This window comes from Nannospalax galili, unplaced genomic scaffold (genome assembly GCF_000622305.1).
Source record: "Nannospalax galili isolate Female #2095 unplaced genomic scaffold, S.galili_v1.0 scaffold1096, whole genome shotgun sequence".
In the NCBI taxonomy this organism is placed as follows: domain Eukaryota; kingdom Metazoa; phylum Chordata; class Mammalia; order Rodentia; family Spalacidae; genus Nannospalax; species Nannospalax galili.
Window position 1 is genome coordinate 54896 of NW_008338289.1, and position 13309 is coordinate 68204.

General features: G+C 43.1%; 1 protein-coding gene across 1 annotated transcript in view; it reads right to left on the reverse strand.

Annotated features, from left to right (window-relative positions):
* Isca1 (iron-sulfur cluster assembly 1) overlaps positions 1 to 12863 on the reverse strand; it is a 16360-nt gene extending 3497 nt beyond the window's left edge. The window contains exons 1-3 of the mRNA XM_008833085.2: positions 12636 to 12863; positions 4830 to 4883; positions 994 to 1099 (exon numbers count right to left, since the gene is read on the reverse strand). Of these exons, the coding sequence (XP_008831307.1) occupies positions 994 to 1099; positions 4830 to 4883; positions 12636 to 12716 (241 nt within the window). The 5' untranslated portion in view covers positions 12717 to 12863. The remainder of the gene's footprint in view (positions 1 to 993; positions 1100 to 4829; positions 4884 to 12635) is intronic.
* Between the last annotated feature and the right edge of the window lie 446 nt (positions 12864 to 13309).

The window sequence follows — 13309 nt, forward strand, 5'->3', positions numbered from 1 at the left end:
TCTTTGAAAAAAAAAGTATGAAGTTGAGAGCACTTAACACATGTAAAACTGTTGTTTCAACAGAAATGATTAGATGGGTTCACTTTTAAGTTTTATGGTCTTAAAAATCCTTGTGAGGGTCAGGAAGATGGCTCAGAGGGTAAAGAAGCCTGTTGTACAAGCCTGAGTACCTGAGCTTGAGCCTCAGGGCCCACAGTGGAGGTAAAGAACCAACTCCCAAGAGTTGTTCTCTGACTCCCATATGTACGAGGCATCGTGTGCATGTGGACACACACACACACATACACACACACACACACACACACACTATTAAGAAAGTAAAAAGAAAAACTGTGAGGCGAAGCGTAGAGGCAATATCTATACTTCTAGCTTGAGGGGTGCAGGAAAGGGAATCAAGAGAGTTTCAGCTGGGGATAAGGAAGGAGACCCTGCGTCAAAAAACCTGAACCCAAGCAAACCTTTCTAGACACGGTGGTGACTATTGAGAGCTGAAACAAAACAGTAACTTATCCAATCACTTAGAAAGTTAGAAAACTTCCTTGGTTCCAATCTCCATGAGGTACTTTCTCACTGTGTGACCTTGGGCAAGGTATGAAGCCTCTCCTTACACATGATGCCTCATCATAACATGGAAGATGGCATTTCCCTCATTCAGTTGCTCATGTAAGTCACATATGAAATGAGTCTGGCCATCAATGTCTGGCACACAATAAGCATTACTTACACAATTTCTACTTCAAACATTGGTCTCTAATCAGCTTTGTACAAAGCTAAAAATTGTCTGCAGAACGAAGTGTCCAGAAATTGTTAAAAATATCTACCAGACCCAGGCATGGTGGTGTACACCGGTAATTCCCAGCACTTATGAGATGGAGTAGGAGGAGCAGGAATTTAAGGTCATCCTTATTATCTGGCTATATAAGGATCTCAGGACTAGCTTGGGCTACAAAAAGATTTTGTCTCAAAAACCGAAAACAAAACAAGGGAGTGTACCATCTTGAATAACTTCTTCATCAGAATCTCCTTTTGTCTTCGTATACTCCAGGGTATAAGAAAGGCCATTACAGCCTCTGGTTCGCACACCAACTTTCACACCTACCTGAAAAAATTGAGAATATAAATTTAGTATTAAAGCGCAAATTAAATGATTAATAAAAACTTTGGCTACAGCCAAGTGTGGTGACACACGTCTTGAATCTAGCACGGGCAGGCTGAGGCATGAGGACTGTAGCAAGTTGGAGGCCAGTCCAGACCAAACAGCAAGACACTGTCGAAAGAAAGAAAGAAAGAGAAAGAAAGAAAGAAAGAGAAAGAAAGAAAGAAAGAGAAAGAGAGAAAAAGAGAGGGAGAGAGAGAAAGAGAAAGAGAAAAAAGAGAAAGGAAGGAAGGAAGGAAGGAAGAAAAAGAGGGCCAAGGAGATAGCTCAGTCAATAAAGTGATTGCCAAGCAAGCACAGGACCTGAGTGAGATCTCCAGAATCCAGATAAAAAAGCTGGACATGGTGATCCATGTTTGTAATCCTAACACAGGGTAGGCAGAGAAAGGTCTCTGGGGTTTGCTAACCAGTCTAGTCTGGCCTACCCTTTGAGCTCCAGGCCAATGAGAAGTCCTATCTCAAAAATCAAGGTGAGCCAGGCATGATGGCACATACCTTTAAGCTGAGCACCGGGGAGGCAGAGGCAGGTGGATCTCTGTGAGATGGAGGCCAGCCTGGTGTACATTGTGAGTTCCAGGTCTGCTGGGACTATAGGGAGACCTTGTCTCAAAAAAAAGACCAACAAAGCCAGACATGGTGGCACATGCCTTTAACTCCAGCACTTGGGAGGCAGAGGCAGGAGGATCTCTGTGAGTTCTAGACTAGCCTGGTCTGCACAGTGGGTTCCAGGCCAGCTAGGGCTACAAGGAGACCCTGTCTCAAAAAGCCAAAAACAAAACAAAACAAAACAAAAAAACCCAACAAAACAAAACCAACCAACCAACCAACCAAAAAAATCCCCAACAAAAAACAACCAACAACAACAAAAAGCAATCGGAAAACAAATCAGGGTGTATGGCTCCTAAGTAATGCAGCCATGTGAGGTTGACCTCTGGCCTCTACAGGCACATGAACACATCATGCATATGCAAGTACACCTACCACACACACAGAAATAATGCACAGAAATAACAATACAAACAAACAAAAATTAAAAGAAAAAAAGCAACCTTGGCTGTTTATTACCACTATTCATTTTCTCATAACCTCAGAGATAAACATTAGATTTCTGGTTATAAAATGCCCCGGGAAGAATAAATGCAATAGGAAACGAGCATTAAAAAGATCCTATAACCACTATTATCTAAGAAAGCAGATTTTCTGTTTTTATCTAATCTAGGTCATATACACAATTGAGATACAGTTTTTATTGCAGCAGATTAAAAATTTTACTATTTTATATTATGGACACAGAGTACCATTTGCACATTGAATTTATTTTTCTAACTATCATATGAGAGTATTGATGGCAGACTCCTACATTAAAACGTGGAGGTTTGGAGCTGGAGAGATGGCTCAGAGGTTAAGAGCACTGGCTGCTCTTACAGAGAACCCAGGTTCAAATCCCAGTACCCACATGGCAGCTAACAATCCTTTGTAACTCCAATTCCAGGGGATCTGACGCCTTCTTCTGGCCTCTGTAGGCATTTCATGAAATAGGTGCACTTCTATACATGCAGGTATAACACTCATACACGTTAAATAAGTAAGATTTTTTTTAAAAAGCTTGGCAGTTTTTAGAATAGTTTTTGCTGAGTTTCTCTTGGTGGTTCCCCTGTGGTCAGCATGCACCACAGTCCATAGGCCATCATTTGGCAACCATCCCACTTTTATACAGAAGCCTCTATTCCAGGGCATATCCAAGCATTCCAAAATATAAACAAGCCAAAGACTGCAGAAATTGTCAAAGTAGGGTCAGGTGTAGCTCACAGGCAGAGAGTACTCATAGCGTGTTCAACTCCCTGTGCTCAATTCTGAGTATTACCACACAAAAACAAAGTTTGAAAAGTGACTAAACAGCACATCTAAAAAACTAATGTGTATAGCAATGTAACCTTTTTTCTATCTTAGAGCCTGCTTTTCCATTTATGTACATAAAGTACTATTATCTTAAGTATTATTCTATCAGGACACCCCAATTCTATGAAGCTCAGCAATGTGTGCAGGTTTCAGGAGCTCAGTCATGAGGGAGGTTTTACTCATCTTTCCAAAGCTTTGAAACCATGAGGAATTTTCACATTCTAGGTGGTGATAAACTACTTAGATAAATTTCTGGAGCACAGGTCCTAGGCATTTGTTTTAGTTTCTACCTTTGTAAACAGGAAGTCCTCTAAAAAAACACAAGTCCAAATATTAGGAAATAAGACATTGAGAGACTGTGTAAATAGGTTTGAGGGACAGCTCAGTAGTACGGCATGTGCTTAGTATGTGTGAACTCCTAGGTTTATTCCCAGCACGTACACAAACACTAAAACAACCTGAAAATACAGGTTTAGGCCTGGCTTGGTGACTCACACTTGCAATATCAGCACTCAGCAGAGGCAGGCAGATCTCTGCGAGTTCAAGGGTGGCCTGGTTTACATAGTAAATTCTAGGCCGTGCAAGGCTACACAATGAAACTCTGTCTCAAAACAAAAGGTTTAGTTAATGACAGTTTGGTGAAGAGATTGCTCATGTTATAAACTGCACATTTTTACATCAATGGAATAAACAGCCCATAAATCTCTAAGACTAACTTCACAGGGTTCTTGTTGTTGTTGTTATTGTTTTGGTTATTTTATATACTAAAAGTCATCAATCCAAATGCAGTTGGAACACTGACCTCTGTCAGCATTTAATGACTCAGGATAGAGGTATGAAAAGCCCCATTAAGTTGTAAATAGAAACCAGAAAATAATTTCACAGTCTAATAATTACTTAGCTATCTACAGGCCATTGCTTGAAATATTTACAGCATCCTATCAACTATTAACAATGCATGGTGAATAACATGATGCACAGACCTGACTCAACAATCCTGCATGCAGGAACTGGGTCTTGTGTGGGTATAGTTAGCCATGCTTCTAAGCCTAGAACAATGGGCCCAGCACACTACAGCTACTACACCAATTGCTGGTCAATGATGTTCTATGGCAGCAATGAAGAAAACAACCCAAAGACCTTTCATAAAAAGGATCAGTCAAACACACCAAACCTGCTCAGTGGAATATATGCAGTCATGAAGGAGGAGGCAAACCTTTATATAACAATTCGCAAGATCTTCAAGCTGAATTATTAGGGCAAAAGCCAACTATAATGATAGCATGCATGGTATGCTCTTGTATAGACAAAGACACAAGAACAGTATAGGCCAGTGGTTCCTCCTTTTGGCTGTCACAACCTTGGGATAGGGTGCTATTGACATGCTGTAGGAAAAGGCCAGAAATGCTACAGACCACCCTGACACCACAGTGTGGAGTCTGAAAAACCACAACACACACGCACTAACAGGCAGCATTTGGGAAGAAAGAGTGACAAAGTGCCTAGGGTTCAGAGTAGCTTCTATTTTTCAGAAAAGCCTCTTCTATAGGATTTCAATCTTTAAATTAAAGTCGTGACTGGAGGTGGGGTGTACCTCTGAGGTAGAGCACTTGTCTAGCATGAATGAGGCCTTAAGTAGAATCCTTAGCACTGCAAACCAACAAAACAGAACAGAACAGCCTAGTTAATGGAAATATACTATATGCAACAAGATACATTAATCCTGAAAATAGAACTTTAATTTTTTGCTAAATATTTAACAGGTGTTACTTACATGTTCAGGCTTATCTTTAAGAAGCTGTTTTATTTTGTTTACAGCTGAGGGTGTCTGAAAAATAAAATGTTAAGATTTTAGCTACAAAATTTGCATTCTTCAAAGCCACAGACTTTAAAACTATACAAGCTTGACTTATAAATTCATGTGACAAATATTCCATTCTTGCCAGAGGACCCTGTGGATTTCATCTACTAACATATGCATGCACTACACTGAAAGCACACTTACTCTATCTGTACTGTCTACTGCATCACAAATGTGATTTTCTGGAAAGACTGTCTTTTGTGCATCTACTGTACGCCCAGTATTAAGCATATAGCAAGGAACAGAAGCTCACAAATAGCCAATGAATCAATCCAGTGCATCAATGGAAAAGCCAACCTTTGGGTGTTTTTCCTGCTGGTTTAACCATTTTAGACCCATCAGAATGTACGGCTAGAGAAGTGTTTCTAACTCAATGCAGATTGCTTCTGGTCACAGATTTTTAGCATGGTGCAAAACAACATATTTGGACACCTAGGCTACTCAATGATAGGTCACTCATCCCATTTTCTTGGGGAGGATGTTGGGAATCCAATCTATTCTGGGACAGTCCTGGCCTACTTCCTGGGTATGTCCCAGGAGTTGATTTCTTTCTTTTTGAGACAGGGTCTCTCTGCAGCTAGTCTGGAACTCCCCATGTAGACCAGGCTGCCTCTGCCTGGGTGTTGTTTGTCTGAAAGGATGTGGTTTTCTCATCAGGATGAGAAAAATGTCATGATGTATGCTATGTGCAGATTAGTGTCACTTATCCCATCTTCTTGGGGAGGATGTTGGGAATCCAATCTATTTTGGGACAGTCCTGGCCCACTTCCTGGGTATGTCCCAGGGTTAGATTTTTTTTTTTTTTTTTTTTTTGAGACAAGATCTCTCTGCAGCCCCAGTTGACTTGGAACTTCCCATGTAGACCAGGCCTCCTCTGCCTCCTAAATTCTGGGATTAAAGGGTGTGTACCAACCATGTCTGGAGGGCAGTCACTTTATAAACTGTTTTCTGAACTTCTAGTTACCTACTGGGGAATGGGGGTATTTGTCCCTATGCCTCAGAATTTCTGTGAAAATTCAATATTGGCATTCAGTGAAGGCAGGCACAAAAAGAATTAAATACTAAAATCCAGGAGAGTGCCAGGCACACAGAACTCAATCTGACAGCTACTATCAGAAAAGTATGAGAACGTCTTAACAAAGGAATAATGTCCTTTCTACTAGAAAGCAGGAAGCTGGTTAGCATTTCTAGTTGGCAATGCCTTGTTACCCCATATATTATAATCCATTACTTAGTATTCGGCATTCAAGCCAATGCTGGGGTGACAGCCCTTAGGCATGTCCCTCGATTAAGATCTTTCCCTGTCCTGTCAAAGGCTTGGACAGATAATGAAGTACAATTACAGTGTAGAATCAAATCAGAAGAGACATGAACCCAATGTAAAAAGTAGAAGGTATAGACCCAACATTAAAAAAAAAAGGGGGGCCAGTGCTTTGCCCTGTAAGTATGAGGTTCAATCTCCACATTAAAAAAAAACCAGGCATGGTGGGGTCTATTTGTCATCACAGGGCTGGGGAGGCAGAACTAGGCAGATCCCTGGGGCATGCTGACCAGCCAGCCTAGCCTACTTGGTGAACTCCAGGCCAGTGAGAGACCCTGTCTCAAAGAAAAAGAGAGGTGGCTAGCACAGGAGGGAGGATAGCTGAGGTTATCCTCTGGCCCCCACACATGCACCCCACTCCTCAACAAAGCAACATGCTGCATTTAAGACAAGTGGGTGCTATTTAGTGTGCCTTTAAAGTTATTAACATGCACACGTGTACTTCTTACTGTGTAGAATTGTTAAAAAAGGAATTAGCAAAACTGTTCATTAAAACATTAAAAAAGGGCCAGCAAGATGGCTCGGCGAGTAAAGGTGCTTGTCTCCAAACAGGATAACTTGAGTTTGATCCCTGGAACCCACATGATGGAAGGTGAGAACTAACTCTAGCAAGTTGTTCTCTAACTTCCGTAATTACACTGTGGCAGGTGCCCCCATCTCAAAATAACAAATAAATGTAATAAAAAAATTAAGACATTAAAAAGAAAAAGCAGGTCTGGAGAGATGGATCAGTGGTTAAGAACACTTGCTACCCTTGCAGATGCTTGGGTTCTAGCCCAGCACCTACACTGGGAGACTCACAATTGTCTATAACTTCAGTTCCAGGGAATTTGATGCCCTCTTCTGGTCTCCATGGGCACCTGCACACATATGGTATACACACACACACTCAGGAACATACACAAAGACACTAAAGTAGTATGTTTGTTGGGAAGAAGAGTTTCAGTGGCAGAGAGAGGTGGATGATAAAGGTCAATAGGGGGATGAAAATTACTAAAATTCACTATATCCATGTGTGAAAATGTCAAACTGTCAAATTTTTTAAATTAAAAATTATAGAAGAAAAATAATATTCGTTTGTTTGGTTTTTGGTCTTTTTGAAACAGGGTCTCCCTGCCGCCCTACCTGGCCTGGAACTCGCTATGTAGACCAGGCTGGCCTTGAACTCACAGAGATCCACCAGCCTCTGCCTCCTGAGTGCTGGGATTAAAGGCATGTGCCACCATGCCCAGCTAGAAGAAAAATAATATTACCCTTAACTTGTTATGGTCACGCCAGATTAATTTAATAGTAAGACTTTGAATTTTTATCTGGTTATTTGGTAGCTTTTGTCTATCATAGATCAAACTAATTGCAGATGACTTTATTAAAATTGGCCATTATTTTTACTCCCTATAAGATAAGGTTATATAAACAAGACATTTAAAAATAAAGTCAAGCCGGGTGTGGCACATGCCTTTAATCCCAGGGCTCAGGAGGCAGAGGCAGGTGGAACTCTGTGAGATTGAGGCCAGCTTGATCTACACAGCCAGTTTCATGTCCTTTGGGACTCCTGGGAGATCTTGTCTCAAAAAAATCCATAAATAAATATAATATAAAACATAAAGCCAAATAAAAACTACTAAAATAATTAGAGCACAAGAATATTAGAGAAATCGATAGCTAAGTAAATGCTTTAGGGATTTGATTAACTTCCGTAGAAATAGTTCTGTTAAGAGGAAAAAGCTTGCCTTTATTCATAACCGTATAAATATAATTCTCAGTAAGTCACTGTATATAAAAGATGCCAGGAATACCTTCAAACAAAATTAACTAAAAGCATTAATATTCAGTATAGTAAATTTTCCCAGAATACATTAATTTACTGGTTTCCTGTGTGTGTATGTGTCCCCTGGAAAGAAAGAAAATAACTTTTAAATGCCAACTTTGTTGAGGGGGGACTCAAACAAATGTATAATAATTTGGATTTGTTGACTGACAGAGTTTTAGGCTTTGATAGAATGAAATTATAAGCTTCTTATTTCAAAGAGAAAAAAATATTGAAAATAAACAGGTTTATCAAGGATTATTAAAACATTTTTTATTTTTTGGTCTTTTTGAGGCAGGGTCTCTCTATAGTCCGAGCTGGCCTTGAACTCACAGAAATCCACCTGCCTCTGCAGTGCTGGGATTAAAGGCGTGCACCACCACGCCTGGCTTAAAACATTAAAAAAAAATGTGATAGTTGCCAGGCATGGTGGTGCATGCCTGTAGTCCCAGCACTTGGGAGGCAGAGGCAGGGGGGTTTCTTTGGGGTCAAAGCCAGCCCGGGCTACATAGTGAGGTCCCGGACAGGCGGCGCTTTTTAAGGAGACCCCGCTTCAAAAAGACCAAAAAAAAAAAAAAAAAAGTGACTGTTTACCCTTCCAAATAAAGATTAATAAAAACTACCTTTCTTGCCTTCCATTTGTCAATTTTCACAGGTGCATTTCTTATGCAAGTGCTGAAGTAATCAATCTATTTTGTCGAATAAAATAAGATTTCTGAAAAAAAAATCTTAGAAAAGGTATAGCTGAAGGAAAAATATTTGTTAGAGCTAAAATCTTATGTCTAAGGCAGGTGTAGAGTGGGCAGGTCAAAGGTGAAAAGACAAATGGGGCTCTCTGGTCAGCCAAGCCTGAGTGTTCTCTCCAAGAAGTTTTCTCAACGGCCTCATTTGGTCTTACAAATCAATACAGCCTCTTTTCTCCAGTCTTAGTAGAAAGCATTTAAACAGTGGCCACCTGTAATCCTGGGAGGCCAAGATAGGAGGATCATGAGTTCTAGGTTAGCCTGGTCTACACAGTTAGACCCATCTCAAAATAAAACAAAACAAAATTAAAAATATCTAAACACAGCCAATAAAAGGAAGTCATGTAGAGGTTGGCTCACCACAGGGGTGCTGACATGCATCTTATACAGAAAGACAGCCAGGGAAAGTAACATTAAATAAGAACCTGCGTGCAGCAACTGTTACAGAAGCCAAAATGTATCTTTATTTTGCTGTCAAGTGAAAAGCAAACAGACCTCCCTGGGGAAGTGTTAGTGAGAACTTACCCAGTTAAGCACTCAACCAAGAGGAAAATGACACTGCAATTTGCTTAGCGACTGATCAGACTGTTTTGACACAGAAACTGGTTCGCTTAGAATGACAGAATACCTTGAAGATGTTTGGGGCTAAATTTTCAAAAACAATTATTCCTGGGCTATTTTTGTTGTCCAAATGCTGGGAAAGGCACTCAAGGTGGGGCTCTGAACTGCTTCCCGCCACTTTCACTTCAGCAATGTCAGCAATTTCTGCTGCGGGCATTTGTTACCCTCAACATTGTATTTACTTAAGAAACCCCCTACTTTTTCTTTTCTTTGCTGTTTTCGGAAAACAAAACTAACACCCCTAAATTGATTCCTTAATAAGGTATCAGCAACCATAGCCTACTTAAATTTCACCATGAACCTGGTATTTTAATCTTTAAAAGGCAACAGATAAAAAGTGGTCAACGTCTGGGTGCCTTCTAGGTGTCTGTATGCCTGAGTATGCTGCCCAGAGGTCAGAGCTTAACCTTGGGCTCCTGAGGCACTGTCCGCCCTTTTTTTAGAGACAGGGTCTCTCACTAGCTTGGAGCCTGCCCAGGCTAGGCTGGCTAGCTTGGGAGCTCCAGGGATCTGCCTATCCCACTTCCCCACCCTCCTCCCAAGCACTGGGATTACAAGTACAAAATACTACCTGGCTTTCTAATCTGGGTACTGGAGATGAATTTCAGGTCCTCAGTCTTGCACAAATACTTTACCAACTGAGCTACATCCCCTACCCCTGGTGTATTTTTATACTTCATGGTTTTATTCTCATAATTCTATGGTTTAAGCCTAATTAAAAATTTGCATAGGGCTACTAAATTAATGACTGAAGAGCCATGACTACAATTTTTTAAAAAGAATCAACTTTTGGGACTGAAGAGATGGCTCAGTGGTTAAGAGCACTGGCTACTCTGGCAGAGGACCCAGGTTTGATTCCCAGCACTCACATGGCAGCTAACAACCATGTTTGTAACTCCAACTCCAGGGGAATTCAAAGCCCACTTCTGACTCCTACATGGGTACGCTTTGACACATGCAGACAATACATACACACAAAAACTTTTTATAACAGGATCTCTCTCCCTCTTTCCCACTTCTCCCACCACCCTAAGCAACTGTTCTACCACTGAACCCCAGACTTTCCACTAGAAAGTCAAGCCTGAAGGCAGCCTCTGTGTATGAGTTAGCATTTCTCCATGCATGGCAATTTATCCTGGCTGTGCTCCATCCTTTACTCACAGAACCACAGTTGTGCTTTGTGCAGCATGAGCTATAATCATAAACTAGGGTTGCCCTAATGCCATCTTGTACAATGATAGAAATAAAGGAGCTTGTCAGCTAGGTGGTAATTTTCATGTTTAGTCACATCTTACTCTGGTCCCTATAAATTTAACTGCACATGTCAGTTCCTATATGTATGGGAAAGGGACCAAGGGTTCACTGATGTGAGCTGGAGCCACTGCTGGTGTGTATAAATGCTTCCTGGGAAGTCCATCACTAGTCTAAACCCTTCCCTCCAGCACATAACTGGGTAACATGCTTTCATGTTATTTCCTAGCCATTTGCTGACTTCTAGTAGGTGTTACAGCACAAAATGTCAAACTCCTGATGTCAAAACTGATAAAGCCAAGTAATACCTCTATCAGTTTTATTATCTCTCCTTTTTTTTTTTGAGACAGCTGTAGCCCCAACTGACCTGGAACCCACTATGTAGACTAGGCTGGCTTTGATCTCACATGTTGGGATTAAAGGCAATGCTGACATTAGAACTGTGCCACCACGCCCAGCTTATCATCTCTACTTCTGTTTGCTTTATCTGTCTCTAACTCACTCAGTTAGGTCATTTATCTCCTCACTGCTTTTGGCATCGGTTCAAAAATGTTTACCAAACACTTGAAAACCGAGCACAAACAGCAACACAGGCTATAGTGTCTTGAGATGAGGGTACAGAAGTTAGGGCTAAAGTGATCATTGGCCACCCACGTGCTTTATCTCTCATACTAGCTCCCAAGAAAGTCACAGGGAAATGAGAATCTACGGTCAGGCATAACATTAAGGATGAGTTCAGACAACTGACTGTACTGCATCAGGCAACAGGGAGTCCTGATAACTGACAACTGCTGTGATAATATGTAACCAAGGAGAAAGAAGATGGACAGACAGCCGGCCTGGGAAGTGAGATGCCACTCCTTACAAGAATGGCAGTTTTGTTTCGGTTTGGGTCCATGGAAGGTGGGAACTGAGTAACTCACTTATTTCTTGTCCTGAAACTCAGAGGGTCCCAATAATGTCTGCTGAAAGGGCAGAAATGAAGAGCAAAGAGCCAGCTCAAAAATTCTCAAGTAACAGGTGATGTGGTAGGGCATGGTGATAAAGTCTTTTAAAAAACTGTCCTTGTACCCTGACTTTTCCTAGATCTACCATTACTAGTGTAAGAACTCTGCTGAATGCTGAGTAATTTTTACCGAAATTAAGATGAAACACAGCAGGGCATGGTAGTGCAAGCCTTTAATCCCAGAGGCAGAGGCAGCCCTCTGGGAGTTCGAGGCCAGCCTGGTCTATGTAGCGGGTTCCAGGCCAGCCAGTTACAGAGGGAGAACCTATCTTAAAAAAAGAGGGTGGGTGGGCGAGAGAAAAAAACTAGAAATTGTGATCCTGGATAACTCTAGATTCCATGGTGTGCCTACTAGACATGAAAAGGAGCTCGGTAGTACAGGAAAAGCAATGCAGAATACAGTTTGATAGGGATAACTCGAAGGGCCCAAATAACCATCTATAATAGAAATGAGTTCTCCCAGCGGTTCACGGCTTTCCTCCATTTCACTGACCTGGCCCTATGTAGGGAAGATTTACGACTGCATCTAAACCGTGTGGTTTCCCGGTGTCTAGGCTCACTGGGAATGGGGTGCAGGCGATGACTGTTGGACTGACCTAAGCTTGCCCGGGGTGCAATGTGCGGGACAGGAAACGGTTGCACAGCACTCGAAATGTACCCTACACAACCGCGAAGACGCGGTACCTCAGCCACTCAACCGGCTGCGGCCTCAGGGCGCCCGCAGTGTGACCTTCGTCCCAGAGAGCGCTGCCAGCTCGGCCTGGGACCTTCCTTCTTTGTCCTCTGCGCAGATCGGGGTTTCCCGGTCCCGCCGCCCGCCGGAGGCCCCGCGAGGCCCCAGCACGGCCCGCACGTCTACCTCCCCGGCCCGCTTTGCGGCCGAGCGCGAGGCCTGCCGGGAGCCGTAGTCCGCCGCGGCTTGTTTACCGACGTGACCTCCGCGAGGCGGCGGGGTCAGCGGGGGACTCACCAGCGTAAGGGCGGCCCGCGTGGGCTGCAGCTTCCTCTTGCTCACAGCCCGTACGGTGGCCCGGACCAACGAAGCCGACATGTCCGCGGTGCCGGCGCCCGCAGCCTCGGGCCGAGCGGCCTCAGCCTCTCTCCATGGACACGGCGGGCGCTTTGACGCCACAAGCTCCAGCCGAGACGCCCAGACCCCGCCCCGCCGCCGCCATTGGACGGTCAGTGTGAGTGACGGGCCGGTGAGGCCAGGGCGGAAGGCGTCACCGCTGACGCTGCCCGTCCACGAGGAGAGCTGCTGGGGACGAGCCACGACCTGCGACCTTGCTGACTCGGGTCTTCAAAGCCTGGGCGGGGCCGGCGCCATGGCCTCCGGCATACCCCGCGGCGGAGGCAGCTGCCAAGGCCTAGGAGCACAGGACAGCCCCGCGCAGGGAGATCCTTTGGGGACACAGTACTGTACGGTTAGCACATGGAAATAAAACCAGTACAGGTTTCCCATGGTGATGTTTTTTGTTTTGAGACAAATGTGCATTCTAGGCAAGTGCTGAATTAAACTACTCTTACCCTCCCAATTCATTTCTGATCCTCTAGAAGCTATAGGGTCAAAAATGATACATCAAAATTGTCAGGAAGTTGTTGCTTCAGAAATGCTACTCCACCAAAGGATTTTTCCTATGCTCC